The sequence below is a fragment of the Mus musculus genome, chromosome X, assembly GCF_000001635.26.
Source record: "Mus musculus strain C57BL/6J chromosome X, GRCm38.p6 C57BL/6J".
In the NCBI taxonomy this organism is placed as follows: domain Eukaryota; kingdom Metazoa; phylum Chordata; class Mammalia; order Rodentia; family Muridae; genus Mus; species Mus musculus.
This window is the reverse complement of record NC_000086.7, coordinates 89,394,641-89,421,310: the sequence shown is the minus strand read 5'-3', so window position 1 is coordinate 89,421,310 and position 26,670 is coordinate 89,394,641. Positions and strand designations below refer to the sequence as shown.

General features: G+C 37.8%; 1 protein-coding gene and 1 pseudogene across 2 annotated transcripts; both read left to right on the top strand.

Moving 5' to 3' along the window:
- Positions 2,033-2,550, top strand: Gm14804 (predicted gene 14804; annotated as a pseudogene).
- On the top strand, positions 11,622-17,463 carry Dcaf8l (DDB1 and CUL4 associated factor 8 like). Of its 2 annotated transcripts, NM_008821.2 has the most exons (12): positions 11,622-11,766; positions 11,860-11,971; positions 12,112-12,261; positions 12,371-12,537; positions 12,764-12,835; positions 13,082-13,170; positions 13,263-13,410; positions 13,673-13,760; positions 13,852-14,001; positions 14,228-14,314; positions 14,403-14,542; positions 14,630-17,463. In NM_008821.2, the coding sequence occupies exon 12, from the start codon at positions 14,790-14,792 to the stop codon at positions 17,031-17,033; it is 2,244 nt and encodes a 747-aa protein (NP_032847.2). In that variant the 5' UTR covers positions 11,622-11,766; positions 11,860-11,971; positions 12,112-12,261; positions 12,371-12,537; positions 12,764-12,835; positions 13,082-13,170; positions 13,263-13,410; positions 13,673-13,760; positions 13,852-14,001; positions 14,228-14,314; positions 14,403-14,542; positions 14,630-14,789; the 3' UTR covers positions 17,034-17,463. The 2 variants fall into 2 exon arrangements, with proteins under 2 accessions (NP_032847.2, XP_017173915.1); XM_017318426.2 differs by lacking the exons at positions 11,622-11,766; positions 11,860-11,971; positions 12,112-12,261; ... (5 more) ...; positions 13,852-14,001; positions 14,228-14,314 and having other exon boundaries at positions 14,443-14,537; positions 14,630-17,296.
- Positions 17,464-26,670: the final 9,207 nt, after the last annotated feature.

Sequence of the window (26,670 nt, the reverse complement as noted above, 5' to 3'; positions counted from 1 at the left end):
AACATAAACATATATGAAAAAAACTTGAATGGAATCAGCTAATAATTGTGGAGATAAAGCGACAACAAGATCTCTCTCTCTCTCTCTCTCTCTCTCTCTCTCTCTCTCTCTCTCTCTCTCTCTGAAATGAAATCTCCTGTGTCAGGAATAGGTTACATACATTTCATAGTTTTTGTCTGAAGTGGCCAGGTGGAAACTCCCAAACAACCCAATCTATTGTAGCTGTGATAGGTTATTCTTCACAAACTGATTGTAAGACCCTGTTGCTGAAAGAGCACTGGCATCACTCCCATTCAGCTAGTACCTACCTGGAGCCTTTACTCCTACTGTCTAATATTCACAGTAGTGGAATTTATTCTGAAGGATACAAGAAAAGAAGGCTAAACATCAACCCAGCTACAAATGTTTTGATCTTCAATGGTGACCTGACTTCAAGATATGCAGGTACAATAGAGAAACAAAAGTAGAAGTAACCTACCACTATCTGATTGGATTTAATGTCTACTCTCTGAGATGTAACTCATGCCTAACACTACCTGGTTCTACAAAACCTAAGCCTAGATAGGCCGTAGCCCGAGGGGAAACCAAATACTATTGTTCTTTTAAACTTTAGTTCAGGAAGGGAAGTGGTTTTCAATCTGTCGGCCAAGATTTGCATATAAGGTTTACATTACAATTCACAATAGCAGCAAAATTGAAGTATGAAGTAATTACAAAATAATTTTATGGTTGGGGAGGGGGTTGTCACCACAACATAAGCATCAACAGTATTAAAGGATTAGGGAAGTTAAGGACAACTGCACTAAAGGAACATAGCAATAAAATAGCTGTTAATGTCATTTTTGCTCTTGTTCAGAGGAACAAATGGACAAAGTGAGGAGCTTGAGAGTCCTTGGAACACTCAGAACTAAATGAAATGTCTTCATCAAATCCCTCCCTGTAGGGCTCAGAGAGCTCTGTCAAAGAGGAAGCAAAAAGAGTATAAGAGCTGGTGGCAATGAAAGACACCTAAGTAAAATGTTTTCTTGACACAACAAGGATGACACATAAATGACCTCACAGAGGCTATAGTAACAGGCATCCTGTCTAAACAGGTATAAGACAGGCAGTGTGCCAGCACTGAGAAAGGAAGTGGACACAAGCCTTCATGGCTATTTAAGAAGCTATCTCCAACCTGTTTCTGAGAAAGGATCATTTTTTCCCAAAGGATATGCAAACCATACTTAAGGGCATGTCCAGCAGGAAATGGCCAACATAAGATAAATACAACATTTCTTCCTCCTCCTTCTCCTTCTCCTTCTCCTCCTCCTCTTCCTCCTCCTTCCTTGTTATTATTATTAATTATTGTCTCCTAATGCTTTTTCTTGACCTGCCTTCCTTCTTTCTTTTCTTCATTCCTCCTTTCTTTCCTTCCTTCCTGCCTCCCCTCCTTCCTTTCTTTTCCCTGCTACAGGTTTTTGCTTATATATTATGGTTTCTAATTTTATTTCTTTATGGGATTTCTGTATGTTCATATATGTATGTTTCTGCATTTATATGTTTCATGTCCTTTCTCTTTCTCCTTTATGTTCATTTATTTGTTTTGTCCTATTTAGTTGTGTTTTTATTTGTATTTGTTTATTTTTGTTCTTTTAGATATTTTTGTTGTTGTTGTTTTCTTATGAAACAGAGAAAAGGCTGGCGGGTGTTGCTTGGCTGAAATCTGACGTTGGACAAGGACAAGGGAATGGGCTCCAGGCAGGAATCTGACATTAGGGCATGACAAGGATGTAATCTCAGGCAGGAATCTAATTTTATGCTAGAATATGGAAGTAAATTCAGGGGAAATGTTAATCTTAGGGCAGAACAAGAGAAGTAGGCTTCCGGCAAGAATTGGATTTTGGGCTTGGACAAGGAAGTGGACTCAGATATTTTGGTCATTCTGATAAGCCCTTGGAAACAACTTTCAAGGGAGTAATCACAGGACTTTGCTTGTTGCCTTGTTTGTTCTTCATTGTATTGCTAACCCTTAATACTTGCATACAATTAAAATGGCTTCAGCTTTACCATCACAACAGAAAAGAAAATCATGTGTGACGTCAAAGAGAATCTGTGCTATATTACACTGGACTTTGAGAAAGAGATGACTATCGCTGCTTTCTCTTCCTCCCTGGAGAAAAGCTATTGGCTGCTTGATGGTCAGGTCATCCCTACTGGCAATTAGCAGTTTCACTGTCCCCAAGACTCTTTTCCAGCCCTATGTCCTATGTATAGAATCCTGTGCATCCATGAAGTTACTTTGAATACCATCACTAAATGGAACAGTGACATTTGTAAAGACTATGGAAACACAGTGCTGTTCTTGGCACCATAATTTACCCAGGCATTGCTGACTGGATGCAGAAGGACATCACTCCTCTGGCTCCCAGCACCACAGAGATCACTCTTCCTGACTGCAAGTACTCTGTGTGGACTGGTAACTCCATTTTGGTGTCACTGTCTACCTTCTAGAAGATATGGATCAGGAGTCTAGCCCCTCCATTGTGCACTGCAAATGCTTCTAGACAGACAGTTATTGAACTATATTTTTACACATTTTTATTGACAAAGTCTAACTTGTGAAGAAAATCAAAAATAAAGAAAACAAAAAGTAAGACAACCTCGACATGGCTTTATGTGTTTTTGTTTGTTTGTTTGTTTTGCTTTTCGTTTTGTTTTGTTGCTTCTGACTTAGGATCTAAAAACTGGAAAGATTAAGGTGACTGTAGTTGCTTGGAGCAAACATCCTCCAAAGTCTGACAATGTGGTTGGGGAGTTTGATTGTAATTTTTTAAAATAGCCATTCCAAGTGTCCATGAGATACTTGGCTGCAGGAAGTCCTCACCCTTCTCCAAAGCTCCCCAGAATCCAGATATGTAGTCCACACTCTCAGAACCTAAGTCCATGCTTGGAGAAGATTGCTTTTTTGTAAATGATGCATGTTATGCCCAGATCTCAAGGTCCCCACAGACCACCAGGGACCACCAAGAATCCAACTCGAATATAAAGCAAGGAATCTTTACCTTGGACCTTCCAATTTCTCTAGCACAATGGAAAGTGTGGAAGGTGCTAAGCTGCTATAAGCCTTGCCTGTTTTATAATGCTTGCAGGATTGTATGCGTACCCTATCAATTTGATGTAAGAAGGCTTTGGACTTTTTGTGAGTGGGCTGAGGTATTGAGATGGTAAGGGCTTGCCTGCACACTCTGTCTTAAAACCAGTTTAAGTGCATGCCTTAGAAACAAACAAACAAACAAACAAACAAAAATTTCTTTCATTTTCAGTGAAAAGAAAGAAAAATAAAAAAGAAACAACCTTTCTTTCCTAGATTTCATCATTCTTTTATTCCTTCTATGGTAACATTTCTGACTCTGCCTTTCCTACTTTCTTTGCTGCTGGCTTGTAATGATCAAATCCAGGCCTATGTTAATAAACTATGGATATTCTTCTGTCAAGAACTTTAATGACATTTATAACATCCATTCTTCTATTAAGCTCTCTATTCTTAATTTCCAGAGATTAGAACAGCGACATGTTAGGGTTTGAGGTGTTGCTTCTTTAGTTTATAATATTTCAGGTCTGTGTGAAAATGAGCTTTATTGTTATACATTTCAACTTCTATGTTGGATAGTAGTGCATGGAAGTTTTAAGTGTGATTAACAGGTATTTTCAGTTTCAGATGATTTCTAAATATGTTCTTTCACTTGAATGAACAGTCTAATCAAAATGTCTCTGACTATTCCAAAAGAATCTAATTTGCACTTACAAAATTATCTGGATTTTCAGATGTTTCCAGGTAAATGTTTTCTCTTCAGTTTACTAGCTACTTAATCTCTTTTAGGATTTCTCAATAGTTTCCTCAATTTTCCATAATTTAAGATCCCATTTTTCCCTAAACCTCTTTTGATTTAATATGTGTGTGTGTGTGTGTGTGTGTGTGTGTGTGTGTGTGTGTGTGCATGCACGCACAGAGGTCACACTCAGTTTTTCTGGTGCTGTCCATCTAATTTTTAAGGCAGCTTTTCTCAATTTCTTGGAATTCATTGACTAGACTAGGATAGATGTCCAGCAAGCAATATTTTGCCTATTATTATATACACCCTGAGAAGTAATATCATTGTTCATTTAATTTATAAAAATTCTAGTGAATGCATGAAAATGCAAAACCTCTGTTCATTGAAAGATTAATTGAATGAATAATTAATAATCTATATTAAAAATATAGTTTTCAAAAGTTTTTCTTTTTATTAGTGTCACAATCTGTAACTCAAGAAATTGTGCAGCAAAGAAAAATATGCAGTATGCATCAAAAGCTGAAACTTAAGAAAACTTTCTTTTTAATTTAAAGTAAAAAAAATTGAATCAAGGGGTTCTCTTTATCCTTTATGTCAGGTGGTAATCTTTTTTTTTTGTATATATTGATATATTTGGCATAATTAAAACCAAAACAAATAGAGTAAATCTAATGAAATGACTGCTATTTTCTATCTATGCAGATGGTTCTCTTTTTAACTTTAAAATGATTCCCATTCCTTTGGGAGGGGACAGTAATTAAGCCTGTTGAGTACAGTGAAAACAAAACATAAAGGCATTATGCTAAATAGACAGGTACTTGATAAAATAACAACTCTAACCAGATGGAAAAATCTACAGCAATAAAGGACATAAAAACTGATTTATATTTAGTGCTTAAAGTATTCTTTCCTGTCTGTTGGGAGAACTCTCTTGAAAACAGGAAGGCAGATTGTTTTGTTACCTTTTGAACTCATTTAAAGATGTTCACAACATAGTCCACATAATGGTTCCTCATTTCTAGTCACATGATATCTATGTAATGAATTGTAAATTATTAAGATCCCTGTTTGCTGATATTCATTAACTATAACAACAGCTTGTCAGAGGATGGTGTTAGGACATTCTATAACTCAAAACTCGTGTCTTTTTCTTTTAAATAATCTGGCAAATCTAGTCAGTGTTTTCTACATATGCATTGTGAGGGGGAACTAACTAGAGCATGGAAATCTTATAGGTGAGCATATTCTCAATAAAGAATGATTCTCTTTCCCTCAGCAACTATCAGATGCTAATAGATTCTTATAATGTGGAAGGGTCATGAGAACATATACCATCTTTGCTGAAATTCCAGCTGGCTTGAATGTATGCAGGTCTTATTAAGGTAACCACATTTTCTATGAATTTTTGAGTGCAAAAGTAACAGAAGACAATGCTTCACAGTACTCTGTCTCCCACCCTCTATATTTTCTATTATGTGTGCATATGAATAATTAGATCAAAAGATTCCTTCACACAACTTTAAAGGTAATGCAGTTTCTATGTTTTGGGTGGAATCTATGAGTATATTAAAGTGAATGTGAATACAAAATATCATCCACCAAGCTGCAGCCAAATTAATCCCAATTGGTTGGGGTAAAGCTGCACTTACTAATAGAACCAGAAATATAGGCCAGGAACCATCTAAGAATTCTTATTAAATATTTAAAACACTAAGACATTAAAAATAAACACCAAGACATCAAAAGTACTAAAAACAAACACTAAAATATTAAACATTGAAAACAAATATTAGAGTATAGTGTGATCTTGGCTTAATTAGATAAGACAGTTTTAATAACTTTAAAGCCCAAAGTGTCAAGGAAATTTCAATTTCCACAAAAAAAAAAAACAGAAATTCATCATAATCTAAATGAACACAGAAAACTTCTCCTTCAATTTTCATACTTTTTCCTTTCCATGAATTGAGATCACACACTGCAGATATATAATAAACAGGGCATTGTCCCCCCTTTCCTCAAAGATCCTTTTCTAATATGCAGATAATGCTACTTTCAGTTCATCCAAAATATTTCAAGAATACAATTTTTATTTAATTCTCTGTTTTCACTGCCTCAAATACATCATTTATATGCACCACACTAATAGGTATTTATCTGTTTCTTTCTTTCATTTTTAATAAAAATCTTTACTTGGTGCCAAAAGCTATAGTTAAAGGAAATGAATCACGTGGATCCCTGAGAGGACTAGGGAAATATCTTAGGGTGTAAGAGTTCCTGTTGAGAAAGCATTTTGACCTGAATTTGGACCCCAGTACCTATGTAAAAGATACATATACATCTGCCTTGAAACCTGGGTAGTAGAAGGCAGAGACAGGAGAAGCTTACTGGTCCCCATCCATGCTCCAGGTAAGGGAGAGGCTGATAAGGACACTGTAAGTACTCTTCTAATCTTGGTGTGCATATGAGCATGCCTACACATCTATAGGCATATATACCACAAACATATAACAGAAAACCACAAACTCACACATTTAAAATTGATACTCAAATACGTATATTAGCCCAATGATAGCATACTTGCATAACAAAAATAAGGCCCTGAGTTCAAGTCCTACGTTGAAAAACCCCATTAGTACTTGCTTTAAAAAAACTTACTTTTGAATGGAGGTAGAAAGACACACACACACACATACACACACACACACATACACACACACATACACACACACACATACACACACACATACACACACACACACACACACACGCACACACACACACACACACACACACACACACACACACACACATATACATGTACATGCACACATACCACAAATAAACAAACAACAACAAAAACCCTCACCAGGATTGTAAATGAATCTGTATGGCAGTCTTCCCACAAAATAACTTGTTCATATTTAACTAGTTTCCATATATTTATCCTTGACTTTTTTTCAACTTATTTCCTACCTCAGGAGCACAATACAAATACAAATGTGACCAGTTAATTCCTTACCTGAATTATTTATGCATCATCCACTGCTTCTATATTTATTTTAATTGTTAAATTATGCTTGAGAACACTGTGGCAGAAGTCTGTAAAACCTGTTTTGTAGATCTCAGGGCCAAAATTATTTTTCTTATAATCCTAAAATATTATTTTATTTTAAATTTCTACCCTCTAACAATATTAGTCAAATTTTCTAGCTAATACTTAACTTATTATATAGAAACAGATTGCATGCAGAAGTGGTTATGAGAATCCAGATGTTTTCTAATAAACTAGATAATAATACACAAAATGTTAAAAAATAATGCCAATCTCATTAAATGTATTTTGTTTAAGAAACATTAACCATCATTCAAAAAATATATAGCTTATGGTAATATGCAGTGGTTTAACCATTTCTGTAAATACAGTAATATATAGCTAATCACTGTTTAGATTTTATTTCCAATATGTCAAATGTCAACAGATAAACCTTATATTGAATACAAGTCTTGAGGTATAAAAGTTTGAGAACTTGTAACATAAATTATATTCAGTTATGGATTTGATTTGTCCTATGCTGTGTCTACTTACTGTTTGCTCCACTCAATCCAAAACACTTTTTTCTATAATCTGTCTGATGCTCTCCTGTTCATCTTTAACTATTTTCCACCTTTTGGATCTTATCCAGAAAAGGAAGTGAAACAAAATGAAGATGACCCAGGAGTATAGGACTATACAAAACGGCCCAAAAGAAAATCCAGATTAGGTAGCTTTCCACTGCACTGTTACACATTCTTCATTTTTCTTTGTGAAAATGTATAAACTATATATTTGAATGACTAGTCACCTAGGAGTGGTGCTATTGTAAGAGATTAAAAGGATTAGGAAGTAGGTCCTTGTTAGAGGAAGTGTGTCACTAGCGGTGGGCTTTGAGGTTTCAATTGCCCATGCCAAACTCAGAGTATCATTCTTAGTCTATGAATCAGTATATAGCTCTCAGGTACTACTCCAGGACCTGGCTGCATGTTGCCATGCTCCCTGAAGTGATGATAATAGACTAGACCTCTGAAACAGTGAGCAGTTCCCAGTAAAATGCTTTCTTTGTTAAGATTGGCCTTGGTCCTTGTCTTAGTTAGGGATTTACTGCTGTGAACAGAAACCATGACCAAGGCAAGTCTTATAAAGGACAACATTTAATTGAGGCTGGCTTACAGGTTCAGAGGTTCAGTCTAGTATGATCAAAGCCAGAATATGGCAGAATCCAAGCAGGCATGATGCAGGAAGAGCTGAGAGTTTTAAATCTTCATCTGAAGGTTGCTAGAGGAAGACTAAATTCCAGGCAGCTAGGGTGAGGGCCTTAAACCCATGGCCACAAAGGCACACCTACTCCAACAAGGACACACCTCCAAAAAGTGCCTCTCCCTGGGCCAAGCACATTTAAACCATCACGTTCCACTCCCTGGACCCCATAGGCCTGTTCAAAAACTTGAGTCTATCAGGGTCAAATATGGCCATAGCATAATAAAAAATGTACATTTAGTTCAACTTCCAAAGTTCCCATAGTCTATAGCAGTCTCAACAATGATAAAAGTCTAAAGTTCAAGGTTTCTTCTGACAGCCATCCAATCACTTAACTATAATCCCCAAAGCAAGACAGGAAATCAGCTGGACAAACTCCAAACTCTGCCTCTCCATAACTGATATCCAAGTGGTCTTCAGATCTCCAACTAATTTTCCATCCATGTTGATTGCAACAAACATCTTTTCCTGGGCTGATTCAACTCCCTGTTAGAAGCATTCCTTAGCAGATATCTCATGGCTCTGGCATCTTGAACATCTTGGGATCTCCAAGGCAACTTCAGTGTTATAGCTTCTTGTTTCAATGACTGGAATTCACACATGATCGTCTGGGCTCCTCCAAAGGGCTGGCGTTACTTCTCTAGCTCTACCCTCTATAGCACTTGAAGCTCAGGATGATTCACTCCACTGCTGCTGCTTCTCTTGGTGATGATCCTATGGTACTGACATCTCCAATATGCCTCCATTTGTTCATATATCTGAATGTTTTGTTATGAGAGAGTGGCATTATTTGAAAACATTAAAAGTATTTCAGGAGATGTGGCATTGTTGGAGGAAGTGTGTCTCTGAAAGTAAGCTTTGATGTCTCAAAAGTCCATGCCAAGCTCAGATTCATTCAGCTTAGACGAAAACATAAATAAGTAGCTCATATCTAGTGCTCCAGCACTACTCTGCATGCCACCATGCTTTCTACCATGATGATAATGTACTAAACTTCTGTTTCTGTGAGCAAGCTCCTAATTAAATGCTTTTTTGTTAAGAATTGCCTTGGTCATGGTGTCATTTCACAGCAATAGAACAGTGACTAAGACATCCAACTTCCAAAAATCTATAAAATAATTTTTGTTCTGACTTGTGAGATACCTGTTTCCTTGTCTTTCAAATCAGTTATATTAGGGATAAAAACTACATAGACATGCATAAAAGTCAAGTTATTAGCTACCATTCTCCCACTGTTATTTTCACTCAATACTGTGATTTAAGTTTCATCCATGTTTATACCTTTGAAAAAAAAATTGAGAAAATCTCTCAAGTATTTCAGGCTGGCCTTGCATTTTCTATGTATTCAACACTGCCCTTGGAATACTGATATTCCTGCCTCTAATTCCTAAGTGCAAAGATAACAGATATGAGCCACCATTTAAACTTGATGCTGTCAATTTTAGTTCATTTGTTCTCATTTTTATATACTATACATTGTAAGAATATATGCTAATCTATTCATCACATTAATCATGAAGTACTTCTGTTGGTGTTCAGGTAACTGTACTATTATTAAAAAGTTGCGATAAGTATTCTTTTATGTATTTCTTCCACTATCATTAACCTTAGAACTTTTCTACTTTGAAGACTTTATATTGCAGCTTGTATCAAATTTCATTGTTAGAATTACTTTCAGAGATCCTTATTTTTCTTATTATGGCATTATTTCTGCCAGCAGCTACTATAATACTTAGAAATAGCACCTGGAGAGATGGTTGATGGGGGAAAGTGTTTGCTTTGAAGCATGAAGACCTAAGTGTAGATCTCTAGAACACTGATAAAAAGTTGGAAATGGTAGTGGCACTTGTAAGCCCACTGCTGAAGAGCAAAGCCAGGTTGAATCCAGGGGCTCACTGGACATCCAATTTAGTCATAAAGGCGAGGTTCAGGTTCACTGACAGTTCCCTTCTTGAAATAAAGGTAACAAGAAAATAGTGTAAGATACCTAATATCACTCTCTAGTTCCAAAAGCATGCACTCACATGTAAGCACACCATTATGCACATGCATGCAAGCTTGTGTGCATGTCCAGACACATTCACATGCATATACATCAATCACTCCTTCACACACAAAAGAAAATATAGTCTTATCATCCTAATATAAATTATTCAAATCTGGAGGTAACTAACATAGTGACATCAATGATCATTCTTTGTGCAGCTCTTCTAATTTGCTAAAATACTCCACCAAAGACTGCTTTACACTCTGAAGGCTATAGAAAATATTTTTGTAGTTCTATAATATCATTTATTTATTCATAAAATTAGGTTGGTGCTCCACAAGCACCTTAAATTGAATGGACTCTAAAAACATGTATATGGAAAGAGACAGCGAACATACTTCTGTCTTAAATTGGTAGATCAGTTATTCATGTCCATGTACTTTTTGAATTCATGAGTTGATATTAACCTTGATTATATGGAGGGGACTAAATTCTGCTCAGTACAGGATCCTGTAGGAAGTACAGGAGACTTAAAATTTAAAATTTAATCTCAAATTTTAGATAACTGAATATTTCTGTGGAAAAGTGAGTTTAATATAGAATCTGACATCTGTTCATACAAAAAATTGTTTGTTAGAAAATTAATTAGTTATACTGTCATTTGTGGCTTACCTGTATATATTTTTTGCTAGATAAATGTTTTCATTTTCAAAGCCTTATGAATATATTTGAATTGTTTTAATTTATTATATGTTACAAAATCGCTAGATACAGAGTTCTTAATTGACCTCCAATGGTACCTGCTTTTATCTTCATTAACCATTTACTTCAGACAAAGCACTAAGAGGGTTATGAAATAATTTTAAATAGAGACCACTTATTTCCTAATAGGTCTCTACTAAGTCTATTTCCAAAAGTGTACCAAGTTAACAATATTCCAAAAACTTTGTGTGGTTGAATAGATAGTACAGCTTGTAAAAGTGCTTGTATTCAATCCTGACAACACCAGACCAATCCCCAAAACTCACATAAGAACTGGATTCCTTCATACACCCCACAAATATTTTGTTTACAAAAAACAGGAGAAGAATGTAAGAAAATGAGAATAAGTACTATATATAGCAACCTTATCTCTGTTGAAGCAGAATTCTTAAAGTGCTGAGAGAGGGGGTTGGGGAAGGGAAGGGAAGAGAAACAAATTAAAGTAATTAAAGAAAGGAGAAGGAGAGAGAATAAAAAAGAATAAATGAAGAGAGGAGAAGAGAAGAGAAAGGAGAAGAAGAGAAGAGAAGAGAAGAGAAGAGAAGAGAAGAGAAAAGAAAAGAAAAGAAAAGAAAAGAAAGAAAAGAAAAAGAGAAACAAAAACAGTAAGTCACACTAAGTTACCCTGAGATGTGAGAAAGGAAGCTTTCTGAACCTCATCGGCTACTGTGATGTACATTACGTCAGTGTGCTGTTTCCGGTCTACCATTTTGCTTTCGTATTTAAGGGTCTCCCATTTTACAGGTCTCTCATTTTTCCTGTGACAGCTGTGCCGAGTGCTTGCTGCCCCTTGCTGCGTGCTTCTTCACGTGTGTCTTCTAGAAGAGACGAGATCGAGAAAAGAAAAGAAAAGAAAAGAAAAGAAACAGCAAAACATAAAGGCAGTACGTTGCTGTCAATTACCCGGAGAGGTGAGAAACGGCTAGTGTTATGTGTGTTGCCCCAGCACGCAGTTTCTGGTCCGCCATTTTGCTTTCGTATTTAACGGTCTCCCCGTTTTACAGGGCTCTCATTTTTCCTGTGACGACCTTGTGGAGTTGTGGAGTGCTTGCTGCCCCTTGCCTTGTGCTTCTCCAGTCAGCCATCTAGAAGAGGAGAAAAAGAGAAACAAAAACTGTAAGTTATGCTAAGTTACCCAGAGAGGTGAGAAAGGAAGCTTTCTGAACCTCATCAGCTACCGTGATGTACATTTATGTCAGTGTGCTGTTTCCGGCCCGCCATTTTGCTTTCATATTTAACGGTCTCCCGTTTTACAGGTCTCACATTTTTCCTGTGATAGCCGTGCGGAGTGCTTGCTGCCCCTTGCCTATTGCTTCTTCACGTGTGTCTTCTAGAAGAGAGGAGATCGAGAAAAGAAGAGAAAGGAAAAGAACATAAAAAGCCAAACATAAAGGCAGTACATTGCCGTAAGTTATCCGGAGAGGTGAGAAACGGCTAGTGTTATGTTTGTCACACCAGCACGCAGTTTCAGGGATACCATTTTGCTTTTGTATTTAATGGTCTCCCCTTTTACAGGTCTCTCATTTTTCCTGTGACGGCCGTGCCAAGTGCTTGCTGCCCCTTGCCGCGTGGTTCTTCTCCTGTGTCTTCTAGAAGAGACGAGATTGAGAAAAGAAGAGAAAGGAAAATAAAATAAAAAGCAAAACATAAAGGCAGCACATTGCTGTAAGTTACCCAGAGAGGTGAGAAACGGGTAGTGTTATGTGTGTCACACCAGCACACAGTTTCAAGGCCACCATTTTGCCATTGTATTTAATGGTTCCTGTTTTTTTTTTTGTTGTTGTTGTTTTGTTTTGTTGTTTTTTGGGTTTTTTTGCTTTTTTTTTTTTTTTTGGTCGTTTTGCCTGTGATAACTGTGTGGAGTGCTTGCTGCCCCTTGCCTATTGCTTCTTCACGTGTGTCTTCTAGAAGAGAGGAGATCGAGAAAAGAAGAGAAAGGAAAAGAACATAAAAAGCAAAACATAAAGGCAGTACATTGCTGTAAGTTACCCGAGAGGTGAGAAATGGCTAGTGTTATGTGTGTCACACCAGCACACAGTTTCAGGGCCACAATTTTGCCTTTTTATTTAATGGTATCCTGTTTTGTTGTTGCTGTTGCTGTTGTTGTTGTTGTTTTGTTTTGTTTTGTTGTTGGTTTTTTGGTGTTCTTTTGGTTGTTTTTCATGTGATGGCCATGCCGAGTTCTTGCTGCCCCTTGCCTCGTGCTTCTTCATGTGTGTCTTATAGAAAGGACGAGATTGAGAAAAGAAGAGAAAGGAAAAGAACATAAAAAGCAAAACATAAAGGCAGTACATTGCCGTAAGTTACCTGAAGAGGTGAGAAACAGCTAGTGTTATGTTTGTTGCCCCAGCACAGAGTTTCAGGGATATCATTTTGCTTTCGTATTTAAAGGTCTCCCATTTTACAGGTTTCTCATTTTTCCTGTGACGGACGTGCCAAGTGCTTGCTGCCCCTTGCCACGTGGTTCTTCTCCTGTGTCTTCTAGAAGAGACGAGATTGAAAAAGACGAAAAAGAAAAGAAGATAAAAAGCAAAACATAAAGGCAGCACATTGCTGTAAGTTACCCAGAGAGGTGAGAAACATCTAGTGTTATGTGTGTCACACCAGCACACAGTTTCAAGGCCACCATTTTGCCATTGTTTTTAACGGTTTCCTGTTTTGTTGTTGTTTTGTTTTGTTGTTTTTTGTTGTTGTTGTTGTTTTGGTTTTGGTTTTTTGGTTTTGGTTTTGGTTTTTTTTTTTGGTCATTTTGCCTGTGATAACTGTGTAGAGTGCTTGCTGCCCCTTGCCTATTGCTTCTTCACGTGTGTCTTCTAGAAGAGAGGAGATCGAGAAAAGAAGAGAAAGGAAAAGAACATAAAAAGCCAAACATAAAGGCAGTACATTGCCGTAAGTTACCCGAGAGGTGAGAAATGGCTAGTGTTATGTGTGTCACACCAGCACGCAGTTTCAGGGATACCATTTTGCTTTTGTATTTAATGGTCTCCCCTTTTCAGGTCTCTCATTTTTCCTGTGACGGCCGTGCCAAGTGCTTGCTGCCCCTTGCCGCGTGGTTCTTCTCCTGTATCTTCTAGAAGAGACGAGATTGAGAAAAGAAGAGAAAGGAAAAGAAAATAAAAAGCAAAACATAAAGGCAGTACATTGCTGTAAGTTACCCAGAGAGGTGAGAAACGGGTAGTGTTATGTGTGTCACACCAGCACACAGTTTCAAGGCCACCATTTTGCCATTGTATTTAATGGTTCCTGTTTTTTTTTTGTTGTTGTTCTTTTGTTTTGTTGGTTTTTGGGTTTTTTTTTGGTCATTTTGCATGTGACAGCCGTGTGGAGTGCTTGCTGCTCCTTGCCTATTGCTTCTTCATGTGTGTCTTTTAGAAGAGAGGAGATCAAGAAAAGGAGAAAGGAAAAGAACATAAAAAGCCAAACATAAAGGCAGTACATTGCCGTAAATTACCTGGAGAGGTGAGAAACAGTGTTATGTTTGTCACCCCAGCACACGGTTTCAGGGATATCATTTTGCTTTTGTATTTAATGGTCTCTCGTTTTATAGGTCTTTCATTTTGCATGTGACGACTGTGCAGAGTGATTGCTGCCCCTTGCCTTGTGATTCTCCAGTCAGCCATCTAGAAGAGAAGAAAAAGAGAAACAAAAACAAACAATAAGTTACCCAAGGTTACCTGGAGAGGTAAGGTAAGAGGTTTTCTGAACCTCATCACATCAGAATGCTGTTTTATTTCAGCCATTTTACTTTTGTATTTAATGGTCTCCTATTTACAGGTCTCTCATTTTTAAGTGGGACAACTATGCAGAGTGTTTGTAGCTCCTGGACTCTCACTTCTTCAATCTGTTGTCTGCTAGTTTGGTGAACCTGCTGGCTTTAAGTCAGAGTGGTTAGTGATTTCCACAGTTCATATCCACTAGAGCAAGTTCCTTCAAAATGTCATCTCATGAGAGCTACACAAATGCTGCAGAGACCCCTGAGAATATAAGCATACTCAGCTGCTTGGGTGAGACTTCTGGTGCCCTGGTGGACACAAAGACAATTTCTGACATTAAAACTATGGATCCAGAAGTGAGTCTGACACCAAGCAGTGATGTTACTGGCACTGAAGACAGCAGTGTTTTAAGCCCTCAAAGTACTGATGTAAATTCTGTTGATAGTTACCAGGGTTATGAGGGTGACGATGACGACGAAGAAGATGATGAAGATGACAAAGATGGCGATTCCAATCTTCCCAGCTTGGAGGACTCTGACAATTTTATCAGCTGTTTGGAAAACTCATATATCCCTCAAAATGTAGAGAAGCGTGAGGTTGTGGAAGAGCAGAGTCTGGGAAGGCGTTTTCATCCATACGAGTTGGAGGCTGGTGAGGTTGTGGAAGGGCAGGGAGGGGGAAGCCTGTTCTATCCATATGAGCTGGAGGCTGGAGAAGTTGTGGAAGCACAGAATGTTCAAAACCTGTTCCACCGTTATGAGTTGGAAGAAGGTGAGGTTGTAGAAGCACAGGTAGTACAAAGCATGTTTCCCTACTATGAGTTGGAGGCAGGAGAAGTTGTGGAAGCTGAGGAAGTGCAAGGTTTTTTCCAACGTTATGAATTGGAGGCTAGAGAGGTTATAGGAGCACAGGGAGGACAAGGTCTTTCCCGCCATTATGGATTGGAGGGAGGTGAGGTTGTGGAAGCAACAGCAGTGCGCAGACTGATTCAGCACCATGAGTTGGAGGAAGGTGAGGATGTAGATGATCAGGAAGAGAGCTCTGAGATGCATGAAGAGACCAGTGAGGACAGCAGTGAGCAATATGACATTGAAGATGATAGCTTGATAGATGAATGGATAGCTTTAGAGACATCTCCTCTCCCAAGACCTCGATGGAATGTCCTTAGTGCTCTTCGTGATAGGCAGCTGGGTTCAAGTGGTCGCTTTGTGTATGAAGCCTGTGGTGCAAGATTATTTGTGCAGCGTTTCTCACTAGAGCATGTTTTTGAAGGCCATTCTGGATGTGTCAACACTGTTCATTTTAACCAACATGGCACCCTGCTGGCTAGTGGCAGTGATGATCTAAAAGTGATTGTATGGGACTGGCTTAAAAAACGATCAGTACTGAACTTTGACAGTGGCCACAAAAATAATATCTTGCAGGCTAAATTCCTTCCCAACTGTAATGATGCCATCTTGGCTATGTGTGGCCGTGATGGGCAGGTACGAGTTGCACAGCTATCTGCTGTGGCAGGCACCCACATGACTAAGCGTTTGGTGAAGCATGGGGGAGCATCTCATAGACTGGGTTTGGAACCAGATTCCCCCTTTAGGTTCTTAACTTCAGGTGAAGATGCAGTTGTCTTCAATATTGACCTCAGACAAGCCCACCCAGCTTCAAAGTTGCTTGTAATCAAAGATGGTGATAAGAAAGTGGGACTGTATACAGTCTTTGTGAATCCTGCCAATGTCTACCAGTTTGCTGTAGGTGGGCAAGATCAGTTTATGAGGATTTATGACCAAAGGAAAATTGATGAGAATGTCAACAATGGAGTTCTCAAAAAATTCTGCCCTCATCACCTTCTTAGCTCTGATTACCCAGCACACATCACATCTCTGATGTACAGCTATGATGGCACAGAGATCCTGGCTAGCTACAATGATGAAGATATTTATATCTTCAACTCTTCTGATAGTGATGGAGCTCAATATGCTAAGAGATATAAAGGACACAGAAATAATTCTACAGTGAAAGGTGTATATTTCTATGGCCCAAGAAGTGAATTCGTGATGAGTGGTAGCGATTGTGGGCATATCTTCATCTGGGAAAAATCATCCTGCCAGATCGTTCAGTTCTTAGAGGCAGATGAAGGAGGAACAATAAACTGTATTGATTCACATCCTTACCTACCTGTGTTGGCATCCAGTGGGCTAGACCATGAAGTCAAAATCTGGTCACCCATAGCTGAACCTTCCAAGAAGCTTGCCGGCTTAAAGAATGTGATTAAAATTAATAAGCTGAAACGAGATAATTTTACCTTGCGCCACACTTCCCTGTTTAACAACAGCATGCTTTGTTTCCTCATGAGTCATGTGACACAGTCAAATTATGGACGCAGTTGGAGAGGTATTAGAATTAATGCTGGAGGTGGAGATTTCAGTGACTCTTCCAGCAGCTCTGAGGAAACAAACCAAGAATCATAGTGCCAGACTGCTTAAAAGATGTCCTGAGATACCACCTGAAGCTGAATTCCACTTCATAGTACTTTAAAAATCAGATTGAGTAGTAGGATTTTCCCCCTTCTTTTTGTAGTGATTTGTAATTAAAGTATTTCTATTTCCTCTCCATCTTTTCTCTCCTACCTGTTGTATTACTTGCTTTTGTTATATCTTGTTACCTTGTATACTACATGATTATAGAACTATAATAGGCTTACTTTGTGTTCTTAGAGATAGCCTATAGAATTGCCTGAATTTGGTGAAAAAAAATAATAGTATAAGATCTTATTTCTGTTCTTCAAAAATTGTTGGATTAAAAAAAATTCAATAACTTGATTCTGAATATTAAGGTTGTTAAAATTTTTTAAGAAATGTTTATGTTCTAAAGTAAAGTAAAATAAAATAAAACAAACAATGGTGTTTTCTTTTAATGTGGACCCTTGGCTATACACATGTGATTATGGGTTCTGCATCTATTCCACCACAGGGCTCAGCCACATGGGGTGGCAGGACACAGGAAGTTGACTGTGCTTACCCCACACTGTCACTGGGCAGGTTTTGGGCCATAGTGAAGCCCAGAACACCCCTACAGGGGTGGGAAAGCAGTCTAAGGTACAGAGCATTTGGAGCTGGTTTCTGAAACCTAGGCCTGTGAAGAGGCCAGGATCATGGGGTTCCCAGGCTTTTGGACACTCAGGTACCTCTGGACGTCTCAGAAGAGCTAAGAATGGAATCTGGGCTGGTGGGTTGGATCTGGCCCAGGGTTGAGGTGTGTGTGTGTGGGGGGGGGGGGAGCTCTGGCTAGTTCAGGGATTGATAGCAGCAGGCTTGATCTTGGTAGTGGTTGTGGCTGGGAGCTCAGAGAGGCCTTCTATGGGAGATTAGAAAGTGGCTCTCTAGGTGAAGGCCTTCTCCTTGGCTCCCCATGGCGGATCCAGTTGAAAAGAGGTAGTCCATGGTTTTAAGGCATTTACTGTAATGGCAGAAAGGGAGTGTGTAAAACCATACTCCAATTCTCAAGTTGGGTGTGAGATTAAATACCTTTTCCAGGGAGGAATATCTGGGAAGGAAAGCTTATTGGCCAAGTCTTCCAGGCCTTTAAGAGGAGGGCTCATTAAAATGGAGATCTGTATTGAGCCTATGTGACTATAGGTCATGTCCTCTACATGTGGAGGGGCTTGGCATGTTACCCTTATGTGACTGAGGAAACAAATCTATGGAGAGTAGGACTGTCGCTAATGACAGGGGCCTGATACCTGGGAATAGGAAAAGCAACTATCCTCCCTTCAGGGTTTCTGGGGCTTTTAGCCTTAGCTCAACCAGAGGCCATGCTACTTTTCATGGTTCCGTACACACACATACCACACACTTTCTTTTTTGGCTTTTTGTCACAGAAAAAGACAAAAGGATAAACTAGTTTTGTTCCTCATCAGATAAGGAATATTATAATTCCTTTTGTTTATTCACATTTTCTAAATCTACATTAATAATATGGAATTATTTAAGCACATTAAAGCTAGAAAGAAATTAGATTCAATCACTTTGTTGTTTAGCTTGTCAATGCAATTTTTTTGAAATGTCATGGTTCAGAAATACCATTTTTTACCTTTCAAAAAATCTTACTTGGTTAAGGGTTTTCTATGAGTTTCTCACTAAATTTGAATAATTTCTTTATGTTGAAATGATAACAACTACAATAACAGATGGTTCATATTTTTATAAAACCATTTGATATGAATCTATTACCAAAATGCTTTTGATGGCTGGAGATATGAGTTAGTGGTTCTTCAGATATGAGCTGGGTGGCTCTTGCAAAGAACACAGGTTCAGTCCCACCATGAACATGGCAGTTTACAATTGGCTGTAACTCCATGTCCATCCAAAACTCTCTTCTGGCCTCCAAGAATATTAGGCATGCACTTAGTGCACAGACACATCTGTAGGCAAAATATAATAATTTTAAAAGAATTAAAAATGATTTTTGCAATCTAAACAGTGTTTAAAACTATAATATAGTTTAGAAGAGTTTAAGTTGCTTTATGTTTTGTCTTACTTAATGTAAATTTTGGGTAGTGAGTGACAAAATTCTATTTGATATATATTTGCTTATGGTAAGGAAATAAAAAAAATCAGCTTCCCCTAAACTTCCATGAATTATAACATAGCCTTCTTTCCAGATTATTGTTCAAATGAAGATGTAATTGAACATCCCAACAGTGGCTGTCCTTCAAGAATTCTTCCTGAAATTGGTATAATGTTTCCTCCCATGGAAACATGTAGAGACATTTTCATAATAAGATAGACTTTGGAGTGGGAATGATCTTTCTCACTGTTCACTGAGATTCCGAGTTAGGGATAAAAACCTGGGAACCTCAAAGCCTGAAGACGCCCCTGCGTGCTGGTTTTTAAGAAAGGGTCAGCAGGGATCTGAAAGAAACTTGCTTGCAGAAACCAGTAAGTTCGAACTTAAGTCTGCACTGTGGTTTAAAATAAGGCTTAGAGTCTCAGGAAGTGGCTCAGTGGGTAAAGGACTGGCTATGCAAGCAAAAGTACTGGAGTTCACATACCTAGAACCTATATAAAAGATGGGTGGGTTTGACAGGTTGCCTGTGTAATCCTGAGAAGAGAAATGGTACAAAATCTCTGGAGCAAGCTAGCTAGCCAAACTAGTGCAAACACTGATTCCTGGGTTCAGCAAGAGACCCTGTGTCTGCATAGAAAGTAGAGAGCTATTGAAGTTGCCTGATACAAACTCTGGTTCTTCACATACAAAAGCCTGCAAATGTATTTATGCCATGTACAATTTATATGTAAAAATGAGAGGACATAAAGAGAAGAGAGTTTTTAACTAAGATCCTGAGTTTGTAGCATCCTTTAAAAATGGGTAATATGTATGCTAGCAATATTAACACAATATTGGTGATTTCTAGTGACTGCCAAAACAATAAAAAACTGACTAATTTGACCCTCCATATAAATATTTTACTGTATTAAGTCAGTTAACCTAAAATCTTTCAGGGTTTCCTGAATTGATCTCAGATTATTTTGTCATGATAGGTATTTAGCAAAAAGATTTGAAAGATAAAGTAGTAGATTACATTGTTTTTTAGGGGGAAGTAAGGGTAGATATGCCAGGGTAAATATGTTCATGCACACTGTTGTTTATATGTGGGCTTACCCTTGTTTGAGTTGGGTATTATCTCAGTCCACAAATATTTCAGATCTTCTGCATATTTTCTCTTATATTCTTTAGCTTTGTGAAAAGATGTGCCTTCTTCTGTAGGACACTCAGACCATACCATATGGATCTGGGTTGTGGAGGAGATGAGAAATCAGCACCTGTTCCAGTCCTTCCCTAGTGTTCAGAGATATCCCACCTACATTTGCTCTCAAATTTTCATACCCATTGCTTTTACATAATTGTTTTTACTTCATTTTCTAATATCTGGAGCAAGCAAAGAAGGAGACAAATGTATTAGGACATTTTAGCTAGGGCTTGGAGGGATTGCTTGGAGCTTAAGAGCCCTTGCCCTTACAGAGTACCTGAGTTCAATTCGACTACCCACATGGTAGTTCACACCTACCCAAAATTCTAGTTCCAGGGAATCTGATGCTTTATTCTAGCCTCTGTGGGCACCAGACACATGTACACAAGCATCATATACATACACACTGGTAAAACAATTCTTATAAAATTAATTAATTAATTAATTAAAACATTTAATTCATACAGCCAAGTAATGTTTAAATATTATTTTAAATACTTTGTTAAACATATCTCACCCACAAATGTTCCTGTTATTATGATAGAACTTGAGCTGTGTACCCTTCCCTGACCTACAAGCAAGTAAGATGAATTTCTAAGTTGGTGGGATTTGCAATATTTACCATTTTGGGGTATTAGTTGGTGATAAAGGAATAACTGTATATATATTTAAATTTCTTCCCTTATCACCAACTAATACCCCCAAATTATATATATATCAGACAGATATAATGTGTATTATCTACTGAAATATTTCTCATCTATAGAAGGAAAAGTAATAGTTAAACTGAGAAAAAATATAAGCAAAAGCCTGTTATTTCACTCCTCAGTCGAGGGCTCTCTTGTATGGACTACATACTGAGATCATGGGATGGCTGGGTATATTGCAGGACCCTGTTTCAAAACAGAACAAAAGTACAAAGGTATTATATAGAGAAAAATGGGGTGATGGAGAGGGCTCAGTTGGTAAGAGCTCTTGGATTTGCAAGGAGTATAACTGGAATTCATATCTGCAGCACCGAGCTGGGTAAGGGTACACATGACTGCAACCACATGATTAGGAGGTGGACACAGCCTTGGGAGGCAGAGACCTTGGAGCCTATTAGGTAGCTGCAGTAAGCTTCAGTTTCAGTGAGAGAACTGCTATCAAGAAAATATAGTGGAGAGCAGTAGAGGAAGACACCTGGTGTTCCCTGACATGTGCATGCATGCATACATATGACAAGATAATAGATTATTTAATAAATTATAAAGGTAGTATAGTAGTTAGAAATCATTCACGGGTTTTATTTTTGCATACATTGGTCTTGTTAGTGTACAGCAAAGACATAGAGACTAAAGTTGTGTCTTGTGAGACAGTGGGGAAAATGACTTCAATTTAATGATCAAATCAAATTCTTGCTATAATTTTTCGGAACATTATTTTAATTCCAATTTGAAATATCTAAAGGAGACTTCTTTAGAGATTCCCATGACCTTCATGCAGTAGTCTCCTAATTACTTACAGAATTTAGTTGCGTAAAGTTGTAACAAATGCCAAACTGTACATTTTTTTTCCATTTTTATTAGGTATTTAGCTCATTTACATTTCCAATGCTATACCAAAAGTCCCCCATACCCACCCAACCCCACTCCCCTGTCCACCCACTCCCCCTTTTTGGCCCTGGCGTTCCCCTGTACTGGGGCATATAAAGTTTGCAAGTCCAATGGGCCTCTCTTTCCAGTGATGGCCGACTAGGCCATCTTTTGATATATCAAACTGTACATTTTTAAAAAATACATCTTTAGACAGCATTTCCTGAAAAGAACAGGTGTGGAAAAGACTAGAGATTGAAAAAAATATAATGAAGAATATTTTCAATGAGCAGGTCAATGTTTCCAGAGTTTTGCTAGTCCAAATTGACAACATTGTTTATTCTACCATACTATGAGCCAAAAGGATAATATAGAGAAATCATAGTCCTGCGTTAACTTCCTTGCACATCAACTATCCTAAATTATCTAAATTTGTTTCAAAAGTGAATGAGACTAATATGGGATGGATCCCTGGAGAAAGTATCCAAGGAGCTAAAGAGATCTGCAACCCTGTAGTGCAACATTATGAACTAACCAGTACCCTGGAGCTCTTGACTATAGCTGCATATGTATCAAAAGATGGCCTAGTCGGCCGTCACTGGAAAGAGAGGCCATTGGACAGGCAAACTTTATATGCCCCAGTACAGGGGAACATCAGGGCCAAAAAATGGGAATGGGTGGGTAGGGGAGTGGGGGTGGTGTGGGGGACTTTTGGGATAGCATTGGAAATGTAATTGAGGAAAATACGTAATAAAAAAAAAGTGAATGAGAGTAAATTCAGACTCATTTTTTATATATTGATAGAACATTCAGTAAATATGAATATATGTTTTCTGAATCATGAAAACTTAAAGATGGACAGGGCAAGTTCACAAGAAGACCAGAATATTATTCATATATATATATTAGTGTATCTTAACAGTAAACTTGCAGGAATAGCCTTGAACACAGACGACAATAAAAACATGCACTTTCCTGTAGGACAACTCAGTTAGATGTATAATGGATGTATGGAGTCTACAGTACAATAAAAATGCATTAATCAGAAAATTTCAAAAAATTTATTCATAGTAGTTATAAGGTTTAATTATTGAAATGTTTTCAATGAAACACTTTGTTTCCATTACCTCTCTACATCTTGTATTTATATTAAAAAAATCACACACAAATGAAACTGGAAATATTATCAGTACTTGATTTTTATCCTCTATTTTTCAATTCTCAATCATATATTTAAGTATCTCTTGACCGTATGGGAATATATTTAGCATTCTGAACTATTGATAACAGGAAAAAGAGGGAAAACACATTTTGAAAATTAAATGTCTCCCCTCATAGTAAATATATTTTTAAATGGTTCCTGTATTTTTATTTATTTTACATATTTGAATACACCATTTTATTTTACACTCATTTTCCATTTTTTATTATTTATTTATTTACATACCTGTCATTGTTCCCCCTCTCTGTTTTCCCCATAATTCCTTATCCCATTCCTCCTCTCCCTTTCCTCTCCCTGCAAGCAGGTTTCCCCCTTCCCTGGGGCCTCAAGTTTCTCAAAGATAAAGCACATTTTCTTCCAACAAGATGTGACCAGGCAAAGCTCTTCTGTATTTATTCTAGGAGCCAAGGATTAGCCCGTGTATACTCCTGGTTGGTGGCTCAGTCTCTTAGAGCTCCTTTATGTCTGGGTAAATTGAGGCTGCTCTTCTTCCTGGGGGGCCGCTATTCCCTTCAGCTTCATCAATCATTCCCCTAATTCAACCATAGGAATCCCAATCTTCAGTTCAATGTTTGCATATAAGTATCTGCTTCTGTCTCAGCCAGATGCTGGTAGGGCCTCTCATGGGACAGCTATATACTTAAGCTTCCATCTGCAATCACATCACAGCATCAGTAATAGTGTCTGGCTTTGGTGCCTTCCCATGAGATGGATCCCAAGTTCTTAAAGCATGTTCTCTGCATGTATGGCATGCTATCCATGTGTATTTTGACATGATTGTTAGACGTTTGCCATAGATATTACACAGGTTGGTATCTTAAAAAAAAAAAAAAAGACCAATCAGATAGGCATCACTTGCCTCCTGCAAAACACCAATAACTGCACCCTGGAAGCACAGATCTGTCTTAAATTCTGAACAATTTCTGTCACCAGATGCTGGAAGGGAACCTTGCAAATTAGTTTAGCAAATTTCTTAAAGTGCCTATATTTCAAGGAGTGCCCTAGTATCAGGCCTATAAGGATGAGGTTTCTTCATCCTTCCAGTACAAGGGACCCTCTTGCAAGAGAGGTTTTTGTAACCAGTTGTTTTCTAAGTGCTTTACCATGGGTGAATTTGTAGGCAGTCTGGGTTACCTCCTTTCTTCCTTCTTTCCTTCCTTCCTTCCTTCCTTCCTTCCTTCCTTCCTTCCTTCCTTCCTTCCTTTCTTTCTTTCTTTCTTTCTTTCTTTCTTTCTTTCTATTGATTTTTATTGCATATTTTCTTTATTTACATTTCAAGTGTTATCCCCTTTCCTAGTTTCCCATCTGAAAAATCCCCTATCCTCTCCCACCTCTCCCTGCTCCCCAACCCACCCACTCCCATTCCTGGTCCTGGCATTCCCCTATACTGGGGCTTAGAACCTTCACAGGACCAAGGGCCTCTTCTCCCATTGATGACCGACTAGGCCGTTCTCTGCTACAAATATTGCTAGAGCCACAAGTTCCACCATGTGTTTTCATTGATTGGTGGTATAGTTCCAAGGAATCTGATGGTACTGGTTAGTTCATATTGATGTTCCTTCCTCCTTTCTGTTTGAGTTCAGTGAGAGGCCATGCTGCATGGGAGCTACTGTGCAGTGTTGGCATCTGAGTCTTTTTTTTTTTAACTGACATTTATATGTGTTTGTTTTTGTTTGGTAACCTGCTTGGTACAGGGTAAGTGCAGGCTGAAGGGAATTGCAAGAGGGGAGTGAATGGGAACAAAATCAGAGTGGAACCACAGTGAGAACTCAGGTGATCGCTTGTAGAAGTCAGTTCTCATTTTCTACCATACTGTTCACAGGCATTGAACACAAATTGTTAGGTTCAGTGGCAAGCATCCATAATACTATTTTATTAATATTTATTTTATTCTTATTGTATGTGGATGAGTGTTTTGCATGCACGTATATGTGTGCACTCTGTATGTACTTGATAACCACAGATTCCAGAAGAGGATATGAATTACACTGGTACCCTGGGACTGGAGTTCCAGATGGTTATTAACCGCTATGCTGGTGCTGGGAATCAAACTCAGGTCCTCTGGAAGAGCAGCCAGTCCTTTTACCTGCTGACTTACCACTCCAGCCACCAAGATACTATTCTAAATATGTTTTAGGGAGAATTAAAGGTTCCTTGGAGATTTTCACTGGAAGATGGTTTAGAAGAGCTATGACATACTGTTTGATTCAAAATAAAATTTGAATTGTGGTTTTACATTGCATTATAAATTATTCCTTTTGGTTCTCACCACTTTGTTTATCTCTAGTACTATTCTATGAATGTTCATCTGCAGAAATCTACTGCCCTATATATAAAAACAAACATAATTTCTCACTTTTTCTTCACAGGAAACTTGTTTAAATAGAAAGAAAACACAAGTTCTAAGAATTTAAATAGTCTCTTCAAAAGTATTTAACTAAGATAGGGCTCAAATAGAATTTAACAGTAAATTAACCTTTAATTCTAAAATTCTATTTAAATGGGCTGGGGCAGTGTATCATCATTTAAGAGCATTGGATTCTCTTCAGTGAACCGGGATTCCCAGTATCAACATGATAGCTTACAACCACCCATAACTCCAGACACCAGGAAATCTGAAATCCACTTCTGGCCTCTGAGTGTACTACATACATGTGTTGCACAGGCTTACAGGCTGGCAAAACACTCAGACTCACAAAATTATATCTTAAAAAATGAAATTATTTTCAAATAATAAATGCCATTAATTTTCAAAGTTTTCAAAAGAAAATATTTAGCTTGTATCAATCTTAATTCTTGCAATTTACCATAATGTTTGAGTAATATGAGCCTAGCCTGGGCAAAGGAGATAGATCCGTTGGTAAAGTCTTTACATTGAAAGTGTGGAAACATAAATTGACACTAGAATCCACATAAAAACTGGATGCTGTGACAAGTTTATCTAATCTTAGTGCTTGGGAGGAAGTGAAAGGAAGATTCCTTGCCACCGGGTCTAGCTTAATCTGCACCCCCTATTCTATTGTAAGAGGATCTATGCCTACATTTGATCTATAGACGATAGGACCTCATGCACAAAAACCCAAACACTGAAACTTACCAAAATAGTGCCCTCAAATAAGTGCACACAAATATGTTTCCAGGAAGAAAGTGAAATCGAATAGCATCATCCTTAAAAGTCCAAATTAAAGAATGTTATGAGGTTCACCTTGCATATATTAAATTTTAACAATTAAAACTGTATAGATATTTGAAACTTATATTTAAGCCTAAAAATGAGAATTCAGAAATGGTGTTATTCCACAAAAAATTTCCTCATATGCCTTTTAACTCATCCTAACCCCTATTATTGGGGGGGGGGGGAATGATTACTTTTTAACTTCTAGGATAACTAGATTAATTTTGCTTTTACTTGAACTCCATATACATGGGACATTGTAGTGTGTCTTGTATTTTGCTTAAACTGTATTACTTGGTATAACAGGAAGTCAGTATAACGACCAACTTTAGGTAAATTCAGAGTGAACTTTTTTATCTTTTCCAATTAAATTTTAAGGTTTTGC

What these genes read in the sequence shown, in the direction of transcription:
- Dcaf8l (NM_008821.2), top strand. Translation starts at nt 14,790, where the DNA reads ATGTCATCTCATGAGAGCTACACAAATGCTGCAGAGACCCCTGAGAAT.